Source organism: Amblyraja radiata, chromosome 34, assembly GCF_010909765.2.
Source record: "Amblyraja radiata isolate CabotCenter1 chromosome 34, sAmbRad1.1.pri, whole genome shotgun sequence".
NCBI classification, from domain to species: Eukaryota; Metazoa; Chordata; class Chondrichthyes; order Rajiformes; family Rajidae; genus Amblyraja; species Amblyraja radiata.
This window is the reverse complement of record NC_045989.1, coordinates 25,959,270-25,980,910: the sequence shown is the minus strand read 5'-3', so window position 1 is coordinate 25,980,910 and position 21,641 is coordinate 25,959,270. Positions and strand designations below refer to the sequence as shown.

At 47.3% G+C, this 21,641-nt stretch overlaps 2 protein-coding genes across 4 annotated transcripts in view; both read right to left on the bottom strand.

The window, feature by feature from the left end:
* Positions 1–750: 750 nt before the first annotated feature.
* efl1 (elongation factor like GTPase 1) overlaps positions 751–21,641 on the bottom strand; it is a 237,538-nt gene continuing 216,647 nt past the window's right edge. The window contains exon 21 of one of the 2 annotated variants that reach the window (XM_033050218.1): positions 751–1,239. In XM_033050218.1, the coding sequence (XP_032906109.1) occupies positions 1,217–1,239 (23 nt within the window). In that variant the 3' untranslated portion in view covers positions 751–1,216. Of the gene's footprint in view, positions 1,240–19,026; positions 19,108–21,641 lie in introns of those variants that run through there. The other variant, XM_033050219.1, reaches the window with a different exon arrangement.
* On the bottom strand, positions 8,478–13,375 carry mex3b (mex-3 RNA binding family member B). Of its 2 annotated transcripts, XM_033050220.1 has the most exons (3): positions 12,537–13,375; positions 11,713–11,953; positions 8,478–11,059 (listed from the first exon to the last, which is right to left on the bottom strand). In XM_033050220.1, the coding sequence occupies exons 1-3, from the start codon at positions 12,645–12,647 to the stop codon at positions 9,723–9,725; spliced, it is 1,689 nt and encodes a 562-aa protein (XP_032906111.1). In that variant the 5' UTR covers positions 12,648–13,375; the 3' UTR covers positions 8,478–9,722. The 2 variants fall into 2 exon arrangements, with proteins under 2 accessions (XP_032906111.1, XP_032906113.1); XM_033050222.1 differs by lacking the exon at positions 12,537–13,375 and having other exon boundaries at positions 11,713–12,422.

Here is a 21,641-nt window from a genome sequence, read left to right as displayed (position 1 = left end):
CTCGCAGTGTCACCCTGATGAGAGCCTGGACCAAAATCAATATTACTGATGTTCAAATAGAAATTAATTGTTTTAGAATTAGGTGATGGGTGGGAATGATTATGAATTAGGCACATTCCCTTTCTTTTTTGGATTCTTTACTTATTTCTTTTCTTTTCTTAAGGCGCTCTTCTCTTTGGGGCCTTTTCTTCTTTTTTCCCCCACATTTTCAAGCACGCAGTCTACTTAACCATCATCATTCATTTAACGCCAACTACTGCGGATTACACTTCACTACTATCCTCACTCTTCTTTTCTTTCTCTTTTCTCTTTTTCTATTTTAGGTTAGTTAAAAAAAAAAAAAAAAAGTTGTACACGAAATGTAGTATGTTGCATATATATCATGATTAAGATGTATGTACATTACTTCTAATAAAAATAAAAAATAAAAATAAATAAAAACAAATAGAAATGTGACCCTGCGTTAAAGATAGAGCCATGTTACATGAGAACATCCCTATAGAGGGGATGCACAGTGGTGCAGCGGTAGAGTTGCTGCCTCACAGTGCCACAGACCCAGGTTAGATCCCGGCTACGGGTGCTGTCTCTACAGAGTTTGTACATTCTCCGCCTGACCGCGTGGGTTTTCTCTGAGATCTTCGGTTTCCTCCAACACTCCGAAGACGTACAGGTTTGTAGGTTAATTGGCTTGGTATAAATGTAAATTGTCCCTACTGCTTGTAGGATAGTGTTAACTGGTCAGCACAGACTCGGTGGGCCGAAGGGCCTGTTTCCACGCTGTTTCTTTAAAACTAAACTAAAGATGGGATAATCATCGATGCTGTTTGGAAATGTGGTCGCTGTTGCAAACTCAACATGCAGCAGCCAATTTCTACATAGCAACTTCATAACAACGGTGTGACAATAACCAGAGGATCTGCTTTGTGTGTTGGTCGGGACATTGTGTACAAATCCCCTGCTCATTGTTGAAGACTGCCGTGATAACCCGTATGACCACTCGAGAAGAGAGCCTCCCAGCTCATCTTAGGAGAGAAAACTTCTTGACCAGCAAGAAAGATTTCAAATGTATACAGGCCTGTTCAATTCCTCAGCATCTCAAGCCTTTTTCCTGCAGTTCACGATGAGCCTGACTCTGGAGAAACTTTGCAGCAAACTCTTGCCAAATTCACAGCACCACCCGGGTATGTGCCCAGGATCTGTCGCCATTGGCTGTTGGTCAGAACTCCTTGTCTCTTAATACTGAGAAAAAAAAAGAGAGAGAGATACATCACCCCAATCAGAAAGTTTACAATTGTGATTGAAAATATAGCGATAGAGGGGGAGAGAGAGAACTTGCCCACACACTGACCAACATGCCCCAACTACACCCGTCCCACCTGCTTGTATTAAACCCATATCCCTATAAACCATTCCTATCCATATACCTGTCTAAATGTTTCTTAAATGTTGTGACACTACCCGCCTCAACTACCTCCTCTGGCCGCTCGATTCATTCACCCGCCACCCTTTGTGTAAAGAAGTTGCCTCTCAGGATCCTATTAAATCCATTCCCCCTCATCTCAAACCCATGTCCCGTGGTTCTTGATTCCCCTACTCTGGATAAAAGACTGTGCATTTAATCAATCTATTCTTCTCATCATCTTGTAAGATCACCGCTACGCTCCAAGGAATAGAGTCCTAGCCTGCTCAACATCTCCCTACAACTCAGACCCAAGTCCTGGAATCAGCAGTGTAAATCTTTTCCGCACCCTTTCCAGCTTAAAAATAAGAATTACGAAGTTAGTCTCAATTAACGTGAACCCTACTGTGTTGTTCACTGAAGTCTATTGGAGAAGTCAACCAGTCTTCCTTGCCCAATGTGTAGGGAAAAACTGCAGATGCTGGTTTACACCGAAGAAAGACACAAAATGCTGGAGGAACTCAACGGAACAGGCAGCATCTCTGGAGAGAAGGAATAGGTGACATTCTGGGTCGAGACCCTTCTTCAAACAGTCTAAAGAAGGGTCTCAACCCGAAACGTCACCCATTCCTTCTCTCCAGAGATGCTGCCTGTCCCGCTGAGTTACTCCAGCATTTAGTGGCAGTCTTCCTTACCCAACTTTGTTTAAATATCTTTCCAAACCCAGTGGATTCAGAAAAGATTTACGAGGATGTTGCCAGGCCTAGAGGGTGTGAGCTACAGGGAGCGGTTGAGTAGGCTGGGTCTCTATTCCATGGAGGATGAGGGGTGATCTTATAGAGGTGTACAAAATCATGAGAGGAATAGATCAAGTAGATGCACGGAGTCTTTTGCCCAGAGTAGGGGAATTGAGGACCAGAGGACATAGGTTCAAGGTGAAGGGGAAAAGATTTAATTAGAATCCGAGGGGTAACTTTTTCACACAGAGGGTGGTGGGTGGATGGAACAAGCTGCCAGAGGAGGTAGTTGAGGCTGGGACTATCCCAACGTTTAAGAAACAGTTAGACAGGTACATGGATAGGACAGGTTTGGAGGGATATGGACCAAGGGCAGGCAAGTGAGATTAGTGTAGCTGGGGCATTGTTGGCCAGTGTGGGCGAGTTGGGCCGAAGGGCATGTTTCCACACTGTATCACTCTATGACAGTGTGTTGGCCTCGTAACTAACCCATCCAGAGATGCATGGAGGTGGACAATATGTGACAGCATTGGCATAATGGCCATGTCCGTGAATGAACAAAATCTGCTTGCAACTATTCTCTCCACACTACAATTAGACTAGCTCCAAATATTTCATGCTTCACATAGCCTGGGACTGGTCTACCTGACATTGCCTATACTCATCAATAAGATTTCAACATGTTTGTTAAGATTAACAGACAAACTACAAAAAATACAGACAAAATCTGTCAAAAATCAAATATATTTTGCCATGTGTTTTTGTTCCAGTTGAATTATTTTCTTTGATTTGTATAAATTCCTTCACAAAATGCAATTATTTCATTATCCATAGTATTGGCCAAAGACGATAGATGTAAATAGATCCAAACAATCTGTGGCCTCACTGACTTGTTCATGTATAGGATTTTGTTTGTCTGGATAGGGCACACACACACACACACACAACACACAACACACACCTACAGACACAGACACACAACACACAACACACACCTACAGACACAGACACGCACACACATGTTGTTGTACCTCGGTAAAATAATTTGTTAGGCTGATATAATCATTGGCCACTTGCCATGGATGTCTGAGTGAGGGCTCTTAAAGATAGCGGAGTCAGGGGATATGGGGAGAAGGCAGGAACGAGGTACTGATTGTGGATGATGCGTCTTTAGTTTGTCTTCCTGCATTTTAAAACATAACATTTCATTCAGCATCAATCAATTTTACGACGGTCTATCTTGTTCGAGCCTCTCCAAGATCACTGACAAACAGCTGAAACTGGGGCAGGCGAGAGCAGAGAGCTTCATTATCTTCAGCGCTGCTGTATATATATATATATAACGGCCAGCAGGGATTAGTGAAGTGTGATCAGTGCGGCAACCCCTGTGTCTCTGGCTGCAAGGCCCGGCCTCTCTCTCGGTCCCATGCCAAGGGAACTGAATTGCCAGTCTCACCATCTGGATCAGGGCCCAGTCTCACGTCACATTCACATCCGGTTTTCTCCTAATATTAGGAGCACATTGTGGATGTTTACACCCTGCACGTTCGCATTTAGCTGTTAGACGCTCGATGCCACAAATCATTTCTCGACACTAGAATTATTCACGTGTTGTTATTGTTGACCCGGCAGCCCTGGAACTGTGAAATACTCGACATGTTTACACGCTGGCCTCTCCAGCAAGCGGCCAGCAGGACAGGAGCAAGTTTAAGAAGGAACTGCAGATGCTGGAAAATCGAAGGTAGACAAAAAATGCTGGGAGGCTCAGCGGGTGCAGCAGCATCTATGATGGAGCGAAGGAAAAAGGCGACGTTTCGGGCCGAAACCCCTTGGGTTTCGGCCCGAAACGTCACCTTTTTCCTAGGACAGGAGCACGTTTAATCTCATCTAGGTCATTGGTGGAAAATGCAGAGCTAAGAAGTCACAGTTCATGCATGATCCAAGACACACTGATGCTACACGAGCAGGGGAAGGTGGCTTCACATCAACGGAGAGACATGATGAATGAGTCCCGACGTACAACAGGAGGTCAGTCTCAGCTCCGGCCCAGGCACAACTTTATGAATGGGGCTGCCCCTGCCCCATCACACAGCCAACCCCCCCCCCCCCCCCCCCGCCTTTGTCTGCAACTCGCCGCGATGAGCAGATACTGGTTTAAACCGAAGACAGACACAAATGCTGGAGTAACTCAGCGGGACAGGCAGCATCTGAGGAGAGAAGGGATGGGTGACTTTTCGGGTCGAGACCCTTCTTCAGACTGAAACGTTACCCATTCCTACTCGCCATGATGCAGTGCGTTTTCCCAATCATCACCACACTGACACCAGCAGCCAACAGGCTCAGATCCAGTCACTTCTGTGTCCGAAACACACGAGGAATGACCTGTGCCCATGCACTCGATAAATTCCTCATTTTATTGCCTCATGGCAGAAGAAACAAGCCCATTAATGTAAACATGTTGATCATGGTCTCTGCAAGAGTTAGTTTCCTGTAGCACTGGGTAGAACTGTGTCAGTTTGGTAGCTGGTTTATGCTCATTCTAAAGGTTATTCCTCAGGGTTACCTTTAGCCTCTGGAGCTGGGTCAAAGGAGAAGAACCCCCTACCGGCAGAGTTACAGTCAGAGAGATGTACAGCATGAAAACAGACCATTCGGCCCATCACATCCACATTGACCAATGACCATCCATCTATATCAATTATAACATAAAACAGCAGAGCACATCCTAAATCCATGCCCTCGATCCAAAAGGCAAAGTCAGTCATATCATTAGATCAGAATTAGGCCATTCGGCCCATCAAATCTATTCCACCATTCAATCATGGCTGATCTATCTTTCCCTCTCAACCCCATTCTCCTGCCTTCTCTCCATAAACCCCGACACCCGCACTAATCAAGAACCTGTCCATCTCTGCTGTGAAAGCACCCAATGACTTGGCCTCCACAGTCATCTTGTGGCAATGAATTCCACAATTCACCACCACCCTAACCAAAGGAACAGCCTTTCATTCTGAGGCTGTGCCCTCTGGTCCTAGACTCTCCCACTAGTGGCAACATCCTCACCACATTCACTCTATCCAGGCCTTTCACCAATAAAATTAAAGTTCTCCCAGCCCATTCGATCCTTACCTCAAGCTGCCCAGCATAAACTCTCTGAGATTCTCTTCCTCAAACCCCCTTCTTTCACTGGGGACCCAAGAAACTGCAAATGATGGAATCTCAGGAAAAAACAAAGTTTTGTGGATCTTAGTGGGTCAGGCAGCATCTGTGAGGGGAATGGACAGATGACGCTTTGAATCGGTGCCTTCTTGAGACCGATGTAGTAGGTGGGGAAAACTGGGGGGGTGAGGGTGCGGCAGGGCCTGACAAGTAATAGGTGGATACAGGTGAAGGCCAGATAGATGGAGTAAGGGACAAAGGCTGGGAGTGGATAGGAGACAAAAGGGTGTTAGATAAGAAGAGAAGTGGAATATAAGGCTGGGGGGGGGGGGGGGGCAGAGGAATATGGGTGGTGGGGGCAAGGAAAGGGGGGGGGGGTAAATGGGAGATGAGAATACAGAAGAGGGGAAAGGAGCAGGGAGATGAATGTGGTGAGAGATATGTGTACACACTGGGGGAGACAGGGGCATGAGAGGGGGGTGGTTAGGGGAGTATTACTAGTAATAGGAGAGTTCAATGTTTATACCGCTGGAGTGTAAGCTGCCCAAGTGGAATATGAGCTGCTGTTCATACAGTTTGCATGTGGCCTCACTCTGGCAATGGAGGAGGCCCAGGACAGAAAGGTCAGTGTGGGAATGGGAATGAAAACCGTTAGTGACCGGGAGATCACATTGGCCTTGGCGGACTGAGCGCAAGTATTCTATACTCAGCCTGGCCGATGTAAATGAGGCCACATCAGAGGCATCGACTAAAATGGACAAGGTTGGAGGAAGTGAGACCTCAGTCTCACCTGGAAGGGCTGATGGGGATCCTGCATGGAAGTGGGAGATATAAATATCTATCTCACATGCACACACACACTATACATATATATATACACACACACACACCATACACATGCATGCACACACATGCAACAACACATACACACAACCACATATGCACACATGCACGCCACACGCCCATACACACAAGCAACACACACGTACATAACTGATAATGAACAGGTACAAAACCCATTCAATGATGACCCGTGGGGTCAGAGAGACAACTTGGGAACATAGAAACATAGAAATAAAGAAAATAAGTGCAGGAGTAGGCTATTCGGCCCTTCGAGCCTGCACCGCCATTCAATATGATCATGGCTGATCATCCAACTCAGTATCCTGTACCTGCCTTCTCTCCATACCCCCTGATCCCTTTAGCCACAAGACCTTTTCATCTGTGTCCACACTGAATGTCATCCACCCATTTGCACTAATTCTCCATCAATCCCATGTCCCCCCAGTATCATTACCCCCCCCCCCCCCCCCCCCCACACACACAATGAATCTACCAACAGGTGTAACTATGGGAAACGGAAGCATTTGGAGAAAAACTACACATAGGTGCTGTCTGTGGGAGGGTTCATGGGAGGTTTGCAGGTTTCACAATTCCTGTCAAGCTAAGACATCTTAGAATGGGCTCCACAACTGATGTAGAGAGATATTAACTCTTCCACTTCATGACCTACTTAGCAGGTGCTGGAATCACAGTGTGATGTCAAACACACTGTGCTGGAGTAACTCAGAGGGTCAGGCAATGTTTTGGGTCGGTGTCCTTGTTCAGACTGATTATTGTGTGGGGTTAGGGGGTGGGGAGGGGTGAAAGCAGGAAGTGAGGAGGGGCAGGACAAAGCCTGGTGAGTGATAGGTGGATACAGGTGAGGGGAGGGGGTTTGATTGGCAGATGGCTGGACAAAGGCTGGAGATGAAAAGGAGGTCAAAGCGTGGCAGATAATAGGGAGTGAATCATTTAGCCAATACTTGATGCATCCATTCAGGAAAATAAGCTTGAATATATAACAATACATATCTGCAATAAGGCCCTTTGACTAGCCTTGATCAGACTTTATCTTGGACAAAACATTATTCCCTTATCATGTATCTATACACTGTAAATGGCTTGATTGTAATCATGTATAAGAAGGAACTGCAGATGCTGGAAAATCGAAGGTAGACAAAAGTGCTGGAGAAACAAAACGTTGCCTATTTCCTTCGCTCCATAGATGCTGCTGCACCCGCTGAGTTTCTCCAGCACTTTTGTCTACATTTGATTGTAATCATGTATTGTCTTTCTGCTGACTGCTCAGCACGCAACAAAGGCTTTTCACTGTACCTCGGTACACGTGACAATATACTACACTAAACAGAACTGAACTGAATATTGTAAGTTCGATTTCATTCACTCCTGCCTTCCTTGCCACCACCCTTGCATTGGACATCACAAGTCTACATGTGCAACAGGACCAAGACAAATTAATTATGTTTAAAAATCCACACAGCCCGATTGCTGCACAGTGCAGCGACTTAAAGCGGAAGGGAACCCCGGCAGAGATGAGCAAACCCAAAACCCTTTAATTCCAGTTTTTAAGGTTTGTGAAGCAAATGTAATAATTTGGATTTTCTCCATCTGTTGTAAATTAATATGTTATCCATTACATCGTTGATGTTAGTTCATGGATCCAGTTTCACAGAACCAGCAAACCGCGAAGTGCATGAAAACACAGTTAATATGGACTCAGTACACAATCCCACTGCTCCCCCCCCTCCCCTTGAAAGCTAAGCGGGTAGTTCCCCACTGCAGTCATCTGTCCCTTACCTGCTGTCAGCACATTGAAATCGAGAAAGATCTGCACATGTGGCACAATCCTGTTCTTGTCAGTTCAGTCGACAGTAAAAAAGTGTTTTGTTTTAAAAGTTCTCCCCCAAAGAACATCTGCATAACTGTTTCAGAAACTTTTCCCGTCTGAGCCTCCAACTCAAACCACACCTAATAGCACTTGGCTTCACAAAAGCAGCTGCAGCTTCATGGTATCTGGAAAGGGTCCAACTGAAAAATTTCACTGTAACAGAAGACATAGGTCATGCAAGGCTAGTGAAAAGGAAACGTTTCCAATTCATTAAATCAGAAGCTACATAAGGCCAAGACTGCCACGGTCCATTATTGTCCCGACAGCTGGCCCGTACGTCTGTGATGAGCGGGTACCCACACACCCAAAGCCATTTCAGAGTCACACCAAGCACTCGCATTAACATGGGGACCATCATTCACAGAGCTGTTACGAATGAACAAGGGTTAAAGAGGGGGGAAAATGTTAATGGTAACTCCTCAAGCCGATTACTTTGAAAAATCCACAATCGTTTAAAAATAATTCAATTGGCATTTATTGCAAATTAACGGTCTGAACTACAAGCCAAACAGCACATGCAGCAACTATTAATGCATCTGTAGTACACTATTGTATTCACATTTTCTTAGCACAACTATAATACAGTTTCTTAAATAGATCTATAGTGAGCATACATAATCAGATACTTTGTACTGATGCAAATATCATCTCACGTTGTCATAGCATTAACCCATTCACAAATTTCTTACTTAAAAGAGGTTGTGTTGCTTTCTCAATGGCACTTGGCTCACAAGTGTATGTAGTATATTAAGACCAACAGATGCTTCGAGAATTATTGATTCCATGTACCAATTTTATTTATATAGAAATACTTAAAAAAACATGAAGTAGCACCATTACTTAAGTTTTACCTTTATTATGTAGAACTTTAAATGTCAGAAAAATAAAACTCTTGATACAATTTCAATTCTTGTCTCAGCAAATATAATATTAGTATTTGACCATGAGGTTAAAGGCCCTTTATCATAAAATAAAATATATTTCGTTTTTAAACTTTGCTCAATAAAGTACATTTACGATCAAGTAACTTCACCTACATATACATAAACGAGTGGTAAACAAATGTATTAAAATAGAAATACTAAAAACTATAGTGGTGCAACAGAATCTGTAAATTTTCACTTGATTCTACTTATATAAATGTTAGAAAGCTTAACTGTTTACTTTCATTGATTCTTGCTACTTTTATAATTTCATTTCGTAATAATATAGAATAAAATATGTTTTATATCAATGACTAGAAAATATGCTGGGTGGCGGTTTTTTTGTTTCTTTAAAAGCCTCTTTCACTTTTTTTTTTGCTGATCCCCCCCTCCCCTCCTTCCCACCCGAAAACTGCTCGGCGCGGTCTCAGTCAGGCAACAGTGTTGTGTGAGCACTAACAAAACCATAGTGTTCGTGGCGCCCTAGTTAAAAGGCCATCCGAAAATAAAAAACGTTTATTTAACCCAGCTACAAAAAAGTTTCACTGAAATTAAATTAAAATACTTGTAAACATCTGCCATACGAAATATAATTTTTCAAGTCAAAAAAGAATAAAATACTTCAATCTGTAATGCAATTCTGCTTTAGAATTCTCATAAACCTGCGGATTTCACATAATAAACGCGATATGTTTGATGATGTCGGTTTTTTTTTTGCTAACTTTTCAGGATGCGGTATTTCAAAGGAGTTTGTTTGTTTGTTTGTTCGCCTTTTAAGAAAATATACGTATGGCCTGAGTGACGGCCTTGCGGCAGACTGGACACTCGGGCTGCAGCTTCTCACAGATGCGGGTCGCACAGTCCATGCAGAACAGGTTGTGTCCACACGGGACGAGGGCGGCGATCACCTCGCTCTCCAGACACATCAGGCAGTCGCGGCTGCCCTTCCTCCGCATGCTACACGACGACGAGGACGACGAGGATGAGGACGAGGACGAGGAACGGGAGCCGCCGGCCTCGGTCAGTGGCCCGGCCGGGAGATGGGCCCCCACCCCCACCCCGCTGCCCGGGAAAGGCGCCAGGCCGAGCGGCGAGCCAACCCCACACAGAGGGTCGCTGCGGACCCGGCGGGCCAGTGGGTGGTGGTCGTGGCCGGCGCCGGGCTGGAGAGGGGGTGGAGGGGGAGGAGGTGGCGGGGGGGAGAGGCGGGGAGGGCCGGCTCGCCGTTGCTGCTGGCTGGCGGGGCCGCCGTTGGCGTTGGCGGGCGGGTAGACGCCGTTAGTCGGGGCGGGGGGCGGGCCGGGCCGCTCGTACTGTGACCACAGAAGGGCAGAGGCCGGCGGGGCGGGCGCGGGGTCAAAGCTGGGCGACTCGAAGCCCAGGTCCCGCTCGCCGTCGGCGGGCAGCGCGTCGCCCCCGTACGAGAAGCCGTTGGCGGGGCCGCCGTTGGCGCTGAAGTGCGCGGCGGGTGGGCTGTAGTCGGCCAGGCGGGTCGTGCCGAAGTAGGAGTCGGTGGAGGCGCTGCCCAGCGAGCTGGCGCTGTCGTGGCGGTAGTTACAGAAGGGTTTGCGGCCGGGGGTGGGCTTGCTCCACAGGCCGCCCGCTCCGTTCAGCTCGAAGCCCACGTCCGTGCCGTTGGCGTGGAAGTCGTTGTCATCCGTCAGCTCGATCAGGCCGCCCGTCCTCATGGCGATGTGAGCCTCGATCTCTTCCCGGGCGCGGTCCACATTCTCGGGCATGCCCGTCACCTCGAACACGGGCTCCTTGTCGCGGCTGGGGGTGACGATGTAGGTGTGGGTCTGCTGCTGGATGCGCTTGATGGTGGCGCCCTTCGGCCCCACGACTAGCCCCACCACCCGGTAGGGTACCCGCACCTGGATGGTGGTCTGTCCGGGCAGGTTGGGCGGGCCGGGAGCCGCGCCGTTCAGCGCCGTGTTCTTGTTGCGGGACGCGCGGATCATTGAGAAATGCTCGGCGGCAGAGATGATTTCCCGCCGCGCCATCGCCACATCCTCCTTGCGACCGGTCACTACAAACACCGGCTCCTCCCCCCGCACCGGCGTCTTGATGTACGTGTTGGTCTTCGCCCGCAACGCTTTTATTTTGCAACCTTTGGAGAAATAAAACAAAACAAAACAAATCTCATCGTTTAGTCACAAATGCAGAGAATGAGACAAACCCCGAGCCGACCCTGGCACAACTCGGCCTGACTCGCATCACTCGCACAGCGCCTCGCATGTGTACACTCCTCTTTGTCATCACTTACTCCAGGAAAGGGGGTGGGGGAGAGAGCTGGAGCCAACAGTCCGAAATCACCGTGCGAGAATTCCGCTACAAACATCTCTCTCGCTCTAGAGTCCAGAACTCGCAACGCGTGTGTCTCTCCCCACCCCCATCACCCACCCGAATGCAAAGACGCACGGACTACATGCAAGACACGAGAGAAAGGACTCGCACCCTCCCGCCTGCAAGGTTTTTGCGGCGAATGCAGCATGAAATGGTTTTGCAGAAGACAATGCCTGGTGGTACAGTATAGAACAGGCAGCTAACAGGGATGCAAGCTGGAAGATGCGGAGTAAATAGATACATTGTCACAGGGTGCGGATACATTTAGACACAGGACTGATAGACTGTATCGATGCAACACAAAGCTACACTGTTGCACGCGCGCAGCATAAAGACACAATGTGTCCGTCGCCAGCGCCAAGCTGCAACATTGTGAGTCCAGCCCAGGCGAGAAGCGGGACGCGGCTTAATCCTCACCTTGTCGGCCCACGATCTCGGCGACGTGCTCCGAGCTCGGCACCGGCACACACTCGGTCATGTTGACGCTCTTCTTCCTCGGCTCGTTGTCGTAAATGGAGCTCTCGTCGTTATCCAGCCCCAGCAGCGAGAGCTGGTCGAGGGCGATCTGCAGCGCTCTCTGGTCATCTAGCGTCTCTCCGCCGTTGTTGTTGTTGTTGTTGGGGTTCCGCTCCATGTCGGCGAAAAGCGAACTCGGCATCTTTTATTAAAGGGGGGAGAGGGAGGGAGAGAGAGAGAGGCTGAGCCCGAGAGAAAGCAGGAAGGAATCAGACAAAAGCAAACGGGAGGGGAGTGTGTAGAGGGGGAGAAAGAGAAGGGGGGGGGGGGGGGGTGGTGGTGGTAGTGGAGGAGGAGGAGGAGGGGGGGGGGAGGCAAGGAGAGAGACGGAGCAGAAGCTGGAGTGCGATGGGGGCAGAGCCGGCAGCGAGGCCGAGCCGTGGCCGGCTCCTGGGTCCCGGTGTGTCGCCGGGAGCCGCGGCCGCCGCTCCCCTCCCACTTCCTTTGTGTTGTGGCTCGGCGGGGCGAGCGGGGAGGAGGAGGAGGAGCCGGGAGGGAGTGCGGGCAGACAGCGATCGCAGCGCGGTTGGGGACCCGCAGCCGGTTTGTGGAGGCGGCCGGGCTTTTCTTTGTGCAAATTTTTAGCAGAAGCTCCCTCCTCTTCCCCGGCAGCGCCGCTCGGCTCCGCCCGGCTGCCTGCCTCCCTCCCTCCCTCCCTCTCCGTGTGTGTGTGTGTGTGTGTGTGCAGGGGCCGGCCGGCTCGCCCGTTTTCAGCACCGTCTCACCGCGCCTCGCTGCAGCCCGAGCCCCGGCAACGCTGCCGAGCAGTGCGGCCCCATGACATCAGGCACACACGGCAAGGTCGACGGCCAGAGGTTATCTGCTCGCCGCCTCATTGGCCCGGGGCGGCGAGGGAGGAGGCAGCGGCGGGTGGACGGGACCCTCCTTCACTCTCGCTACTACCACCCCCTCCTCCTTGCTCCCATCTACTACTCGAGAACAATGAAACTATGCGACCTGCAGCATGGGCTCGTTTATTTTCATGCAGTCGCTGGGAATATACTTTAAAAAACACACACAATCTGAAAGGATTCGGCACCAAGAATCGAGCCTTTCTCCCCGAATCTAGATCCACTTTCAGCAGTGATCAGGATATTCGCATTAAGAAATCACAAACCAGTCTCATCGTAAACTGCGAGGGCAATAAATGTCTCTCGTCCCCAGTGTATGTAACGATAGCTCAACATCCAAGCATGGTAACATGCTATCAGTGTGATCTCTGCTCTGCCAGTTAGTCGATTGAAGAGCAGCCCGTCCCAACCGGGGTGCAGACAAATTAACGTTGACATTAATGAACCAGTCACATATCATGCGATGGATGGTCTCTAGGCACAGGCGAACAATGGGTCTTATCATTTTACTGGGCGTTTTGCGATTATTTAATGACTGATTTATTGCTCTGAATGTATTTCTTTTTGAGAAACTTGAACGATGCTAATTGGAAGGCAGGATATATTTCTTCCCCGCCAAACTCATGTCCGTGGCTCCAACAGGCAGCCAGCCCCCTCGCCCCCGAATCCCGGGCGAAAACATGTCTTTGTTACATTTGTTATTGCGTTCTGCGATGGAGCTGCGCTTTTCTAGTGGCGGAGAGGTGGCGATCTTTAGTGATTCGACAACTGGGGCTGCTAAACCATCAAAGAAATAAAATGCATTAAAAAAAACACCATAATGGTCAATTATTGAAGAGAATGTCGCCTTATATTTTAAAGTCAATCCAGTGGCAGTTACGTCAGCGGTAACTCAGCGTGTTGGCTCATTCCAATTCAAATCTCCTTCCCCCCACACACTGGCGACAATGGGATACAGTTTGTGTTGGTGTGGAACTTTGCGGTGTTTTTTGTACATTCCACTGCGCCGTGCCGATAAGATTCGTGAACAATGGGACAGAACTATGACAGACTCGACTATTTAGTTACACACACTAATATTACAATGTTACCGCTAACATCACTCGGATGCTGTCATCCCACTTCAGAGCCAGTTGGCGAAGAGTCACGGCGAGGTTAATATTCTTGTTTGTTGCTTGCTAGTGAAAGGTCGAGCCCTCGTGCCCAAGAGGCACCAGGCTATAGTGACACTTGGTATCAAATAAAATCAATCAAACGCTGATGAAGGGCGCAGGTAAACACATCTAAATCTCAGCCTGTTCTTTGCGCTCCTGTTATCTGTAAATGTGATAACCACTGAGATTACGGGTGGTTTATCAATGAAGTAACCACAGGCGGGAAAGAAACCGGCCACACTCCAACACCAGAGAACACAGCTCTTAGTGTCAACTGGACCATTGTGGGCTCCGCCTTCCCTTCATCATCGTTACATCATTTGCATATCTTTCATTCAATTGTGTTCTAAATCACCGTCTATATCTCTCGTTTCCCTCTCCCCCGACTCTCAATCTGAAGGGTCTCCACCCGAAACGTCACCTATCCATGTTCTCCACAGATGCTGCCTGACCCGCTGAGTTACTCCAGCACTCTGTGAAACGTCACCTATCCATGTTCTCCACAGATGCTGCCTGACCCGCTGAGTTACTCCAGCACTCTGTGAAACGTCACCTATCCATGTTCTCCACAGATGCTGCCTGACCCGCTGAGTTACTCCAGCACTCTGTGTCTGTCTTCACTGTCAGACATACCTGGTTTGAATTCCCGTTTCACCGAATGTTACTCAATGAAGAAGCAGTCATCGTGTTTTAGCGGCAAGCCTTTGTAGCGGAACCCTGATGCATAATTATATTAACACAATCATAATTCTACGCACTGACAGATCCCCAAAATTGCGCGATAGAAACCATGAGTCAAACGCTCAGGGTGCCTAGTAATTTGATAGAAAAGGCAAGAGCTTTCGACACAAACATGTCAACGAGGGGAATATTGAGCTGCCGGAGGGGAGGATGCCGCGTTTAAAACTGGCCACAGCCACTCACAGCGCAGAATTCCGCAATACTCTAGTTCTCATTCTGATTTGAAGAAAAGGCTCTGTGTGGATCTGAGGCTGGCGGGGAGGATGGGTCACAAAAGTGGCCGCGCTGCCCCACAATGCTTATGTTAATGTAAACTGCTCCAATCCCCTCAAAGACAAGCCCTTTGTCGCTATCTCTCTGCCTGTCTAGTTAGCATAATCACAGTCACCCTGTAACACGTTCACTGCGTTAGTATGTGCTGGTCTAGATCGAAGAGACCGCGTTAGTATCTTGGATTATTTCCTCGCAAATACCCCTTTCAAGCACCTCATTTCCATCACACCCTGCCCTCGCTCTACCAGCTAAGTCCTCGGCGCTATTCTGAATGGATCTGGCGATGTTTATGTTGAACGCCCCTCAGTCCCCCTGAGTTGAGAGGTTATTTGTGTCATTCCCGTCCAAGCACGGAAGCCTTGGATATTGCGCCGCGGCCCGGCTACAGCCAGTTGTGAGATCTCAGTGGCTGCCACATCCCAGGCTGTTTACCGCAGAAGAGAGAACGTGTTTTAGAATCGGCCCGGCCTCGACAAGAGGGGACGTTACTGCTTCACAAGCGGATGTATGTGGCCGGTCGTTTCATTGTCACTGATCGATGTGAAACCAGTTGGCGCCTCGTGTTACGAGTCCTACATCTCCCAAAGCCCTACACCTCGGGAGTGCAGACAGTCGCGGGGGTTTTCTCTAGAGCACAACTGTTGTGTCTAGATCGCTGCCTTGCTTTATTTACGCCGTGAATCAGCGAGACAGAGAGAGCCACGCCAGGTCCGCGGCGTTGGAGGCGGCAGCAAAGATCACAGAGAGCTCGAGTATCTTTGGGCAACAGTTTGTCTACCAGCTCCGTGGCTCGCGTTTAAACACACCGGCGGCATCTTTATCCAGGGCGGCCAATAGCATGTGGTATCGCATATAAACATGCATATCACAAGGACACATTTAACAGGCATTAGCTATTGGTTTGATATGTCTCGTTAATCATCATTGTTCACGCCCACCCCGTGTCCGACACGATTCTTCATGTGTTCACTTAAACCATTTGAAACTTAAAACAAAATACCAGATTTCTGTATTTGAAAAAGACCAGATGACCATGAAAACCACGAAACATTCAATATCAGAAATATTCCCGCACAAATCTGCATTTTTAAGAGTGCCCCTGTCTGATTCTCAATGTACATTTTAAATGTGTCGGAAGGAACTGCAGATGCTGGTTTACACCAGAGACAGACACAAAAAAAGTAACTCCGTGGGACAGGCAGCATCTCATAGAGTTATAGAGTGAAACAGCGTGGAACATGCCCCATCTACACTAGTCCCTCTTGCCCGCGTTTGGTCCATATCCCTCCAAACCTGTCTAACTATGCATGTACCTGTCTAACTGCTTCCTAAACGCTGGGATAGTCCCTGCCTCAACGACCTCCTCTGTCAGCTTGTTCGATCCACCCACCATCCTTTGTATGAAAAAGTTACCACTCAGATTCCTATGAAATCTTTTCCCCTTCGCCTTAAACCCATGTTCTCTGGTCCTCGATTCCTACTCTGGGCAAGAGGCTCTGTGCATCTACCCGATCTATTTATCTCATGATCTTATACACATCAAAAAGATCACCCCTCATCCTCTTGCGCTCCAAGGAATAGAGTCCCAGCCTACTCGACCTCTCCCTGTAGCTCAGACCTTCGAGTCCGGGCAACATCCTCGTAAATCTCTGGAGTAAAGGAGCCTGGACATTGGGCCCGTGATTGTGATCATGCTGATAGCAGAAATGTTATTCTTGTGGGGAATTTGGGCATATGGATCAGCCATGATCATATTGAATGGCGGTGCAGGCTCGAAGGGCCGAATGGCCTACTCCTGCACCTAATTTCTATGTTTCTATATTCAGAAGGACTGCACTGGTCAAGTGCTCTCAGTATGGAGCAGATTACCAGCCGTTTTTGTGAATATGCTTCATATTCAATTGTTAATTCCTGTTTAGTGTAGATGACCTATTCTGATAATGAACAATATTTGATCCAAAGTCGTCTTCAGACGTTGCTGCTTGGGTTAGACTGGGTTGGTCTGAAAGATGATTTCTATATAAATGGTCTGTGGTGGAATGTGTGGGTGAAATGCCAGAGTGCCACTGGCTTGTATCATCCACCCACACCATCAAATCCCCATTACACTAGATCATTCCCCATGGCCCCATAAAACAAGCCCTGATCTCACATTTCACTCTTTGCTTGTTCCAATCTAATTTGCTGATGCAGACATTTTGAAAGAAGATTTCCTTGAATTATGAGACATAATTAAGACTGAGTGTAACTGGACATTGGGATCCAGGTTGGGCTATCGAGTGGACTGTGGACATTGACAATCCATGTACATTGGGAGCAATTTATATAATTTCAGGAAAATGAAAGAGAGAATGTGTAGGAAGGAACTGCAGGTGCTGGTTTACACCGAAGATAAACACAAAATGCTGGAGTAACTCAGCGGGACTCTATTAAATGTTGTGATAGTTCCTGCCTCAGCTATATTCTCCGCCAGCTCATTCTATACACCCACCACCCTTTGTGTAAAAAGGTTGCTCCTCAGGTTCCTATTAAATCTTTACCCCCTTACCTTAAACCTATGTCCTCTGGTTCTCGATTTCCTTAATCTTGGTTAAAAAAACTCTGCATTTAGCCTATCCCTCTCATGACCTTCCACACCTCTATGTGATCACCCCTCATCCTCCTGCGCTCAAAGGAATAAAGTCTTAGCCTGCTATACCTCTCCCTGTAGCCCAGGCCCTTGAGACCTGGCAACATCCATGTAAATCTATTCTGTACCTTTTCCATCTGTATCTACCTTTTCTTCCTACTTGACTCATGAAAATCTATAGGGTTAAAATGTTAAATCTTTTCCTACCTAAGTCTGGGTCACCCTTGCCTTTGATATTTTTATCCATGTAACATTCTGGAAGGAAGAGCAGTAGAAAGGAAAATCACAAAGGCCAGTAAAAAGTTACAGCATAACGGTTGGAACTGCAGGTTGAGAAGCCTCAGGATCCCAATAGACTCTACCCAAAGGTCTCAAAGGAATTGGCCGATAACATAACTCTGTCTTGCTTTTAATTTTCCATTACATTAAAAATAGCAAATATAACTCCTTTATTCAAAATGGCATGGTGGTGATTCTGTGGAATTCTTTGCCACAGACGGCTGTGGAGGCCAAGTCAATGGATATCTTTAACACAGAGATTGATTGAGTGGTTCTATATTAGTACGCGTGTCAGAGGCTATGGGGAGAAGGCAGGAGAATGGGGTTGAGAGAGAAATATGGATTAGCCATGATTGAATGGTGGAGTAGATTGAATGGGCCGAATGGCCTAATTCTGCTCCTAGAATGTGTGAACATATGACAAGTGGAGACTACAGGCCACATGGAAAATATTGGAGCTATTATTGACAATATTTTAGCAGAGTTCTTAGATCCCTGTAGGACCAGTCATTATATCAAGCCAACCAGAAAAAGGCCATTTATCTTCCCACATCCTTGCTGTTACCTCCTACGCCAAAAACATTCCGTGTTCTCAATGACCTTTCATGTGCCTCATCAGTTGCTTTACAAGTCTGCTACATTCACTGCATTCTCTTTATCCACAGCACATGTTACTTTGTCAAAAAGCTTATTTAAGTTTAAAATACTTATAGAGCCATTCTTCTTTCAAGTCAAGAGTCAAGAGAGTTTTATTGTCATGTGTCCCAGATAGGACAATGAAATTCTTGCTTGCTGCAGTCTCAGTCAAAGTGAATGTAAAATACAATCATATTATCAATAGGTCTTAACTTACTTTATAGAAACAAAGAACTGCAGATGCTGGTTAATACACAAAGGGACAGAGTGCTGGAGTAACTCAGCAAGTCAGGCAGCATCTCTGGAGAACATGGATAAGTGACGTTTCGGGTTGAAACCCTTCAGACTAATTGTGGAAAGGGAGAAGAAAGTTGGAAAGGGGGAGAGACAGGACAAAGTGTGGGAGGTAAAAGGTCAACATAGGCAGGGAGGGGGGGGGGGGGGTCGGGGTCGATAGGCAGATAGTTGGGAGAAAGGCCAGAGATAAGAACGGAAGGTGTGATATGGGTTGAGGAGTTACTTACTTTCTTTGCACAATACCAGGTCTCCCTTTGGTTTCAGAAGTTCCATCCGCTCATTGGGGCTCCTTTGCTCATCTGCTTTTACAATGTTCATATCAATTAGAATGAACCTTGGTGATCACCAAACATTTCCGGCTTGCTCCCATTCTAAGCTCTGTTTTGCCATGTGGCAGTGAGTGCTGCCTTTGTGGACATTAAGGTGCTGTGTCAACCTGTAATAAACGTACGTGTCACATGGCCAGCAAATGAAACAATGACATTGAACGTTTTAGAGGTGTCGCTATGGTATTCCGGCCTGTATGGGGAGAATCTACAAACTACATACAGGCAGCACCCATGGCCAGGATCGAACCCGGCCGGGTCTCTGGCGCTGTGAGGTAGCAACTGCTGAAAATTAATTGATACCACACTCATGAACAAATTCATATGGTTTGATTGAATCACCAAGGAAGGTCAGTCAATGAGTAAAGGAACTGCAGACGCAAAAGACACACAATGCTGGAGTAACTCAGCGGGTCAGGGGGCATCTCTGGAGAAAAAGAATAGGTGATGTTTACGATCGGGACCCTTCTTCGCATCTTCAGATCTGAAGAAGGATCCTCACACCTATCCATGTTCTCCACAGATGCTGCCTGACCCGCTGAGTTACTCCAGCACTCTGTGAAACGTCACCTATCCATGTTCTCTAGGGATGGTGCCTGACCCACTGAGTTACTCCAGCACTCTGTGAAACGTCACCTATCCATGTTCTCCAGAGATGCTGCCTGACCCACTGAGTTACTCCAGCACTCTGTGAAACGTCACCTATCCATGTCCTCCACAGATGCTGCCTGACCCACTGAGTTACTCCAGCACTCTGTGAAACGTCACCTATCCATGTTCTCCACAGATGCTGCCTGACCCACTGAGTTACTCCAGCACTCTGTGAAACGTCACCTATCCATGTTCTCCACAGATGCTGCCTGACCCACTGAGTTACTCCAACACCGTGTGTCTGTCCTGCTGGAAAATTGGATCCTCGAGCATCCCTAGCAATTTATTAAAGAATACATTTCATCATGATTCGTTACAGTTAGCCATCAGAAAGTAAGCATCATATTTCTTCCCTATTCCCCTATGACTGTCCGCTGCTCAGCTATTCATGGTTTTGCTGATTCAATCTGGTCCTAAGTCGAACAGCCAAGGACATATTTGTAATTTCAGTCCATGCACCTGTGAAATTATCATTTTGGTCAGGAATAATAGCTTCACATTGTGACCAAGCCACTGCAATCTTTTGCTATTTGGGTACCCTAAAGTCTGCAAACTCAAAAGAGAAAATTAGAAACCTTAAGCATATTGTCGTTTGCCTGGGTATGGTTCAAATGGAAAATTTTGAGTGCATTTCTTGAAAGGCCATATTCTAGCAGATTCTTATTTCAAACATAATATACCAATAATAAAGAATGACTGTGAATGGAAATCCCTGCATGAGAATGGAGGGGCTCTGTGCGATCTTCCTTAATGATTAAATAACTCAATGCCCGATGGAGTGCATATTAAATTATTTATTACTAAAGCTGGTTCTCTGTTTGGATACCAGAGACATCAAGAGCAGAGGAACAAGCAAGATGGAGATGTGGAATCTGTGGATGACCTAGTAATCTCTGAGGAGTTAATTAAGTTAGTGCTGGATATTACTGCAGTATGATCACTGAAGCATTGCCTGAAAAGCTATCCTTGGCAACTCACCAATTTCATCAAAGGATATGTGAAGTAGAAACCTCTATAAATAAACTGGGGAACCTCTATCACTCCCTAGATATGGCAGGCACAAAGAAAGGAGGGCAACTGGTACATTTTCCACGCACAAGGGCGATGGGCCTGTGGAATGAGTGGTACTATTATAGTGTTTAAAGGACATTTGGACAGGTACATGGATAGAAAATATTCATGTTCATAAATTCTCTGAACAGAATTAGGCCATTTGGTCCATCAGGACTACCCCGACATTCAATCATGGCTGAGAGATATGTGGCAAACGTCGGCAGGTAACTTGGCCGGCGTGGGCAAGGGAGGTGTAAGGATGGATAGATGGTTGATATGGAACCATCAGGTGGTGCAGCGGTAGAGTTGCCGCCTCTCACAGCGCCACACACCCAGGTTTGATCCCGACCTCGGGTGCTGTCTGTATGGAGTTTGCACCTTCTTCCCGTGACCACGTGGTTTTCCTCTGGGTTCTCTGGTTTCCACCCACATTCCAAAGGCATGCAGGTTTGTGAGTTAATTGGCTTCTGTAAATGATCCCTAATGTGTAGGATAGAGCTAGATACGGGTGGTCGATGGTTGGGATAGACTCAGTGGGCCGAAGGGCCTGTTTCTGCGCCGTATCTCCAAACGTAACACAAAGAACGTAGAGAGGGAAGAAATGGTTCTTTTTCATTTTGGAAGTTTGTTAATGCTGGAGTAAAATTTCGAATCAGAAATAGTTACAACAGAAGAGGAGTCCATTCGGCCCATCATGTCCACAACACTCGACAATGAGCTCCCGGCCTAACCTTTCAAGAGTGAGCTAGATAGGGCTCTTAAAAATAGCGGAGTCAGGGGATATGGGGAGAAGGCAGGAACGGGGTACTGATTGTGGATGATCAGCCATGATCACATTGAATGGCGGTCCTGGCTCGAAGGGCCGAATGGCCTACTCCTGCAACTATTGTCTATTGTCTATAACCTCACTGTCCAGCACTGGGTCCAGGGCCATGACCCA

Coding starts and splice junctions, on each gene's coding strand:
- mex3b (XM_033050220.1), bottom strand. CDS start 12,647: ATGAGGCGGCGAGCAGATAACCTCTGGCCGTCGACCTTGCCGTGTGTG. Junction 11,954..12,536: donor TCGGGCTGCAGCGAGGCGCG/GTGAGACGGTGC, acceptor CTTTAATAAAAG/ATGCCGAGTTCGCTTTTCGC. Junction 11,060..11,712: donor CGAGATCGTGGGCCGACAAG/GTGAGGATTAAG, acceptor ATTTCTCCAAAG/GTTGCAAAATAAAAGCGTTG.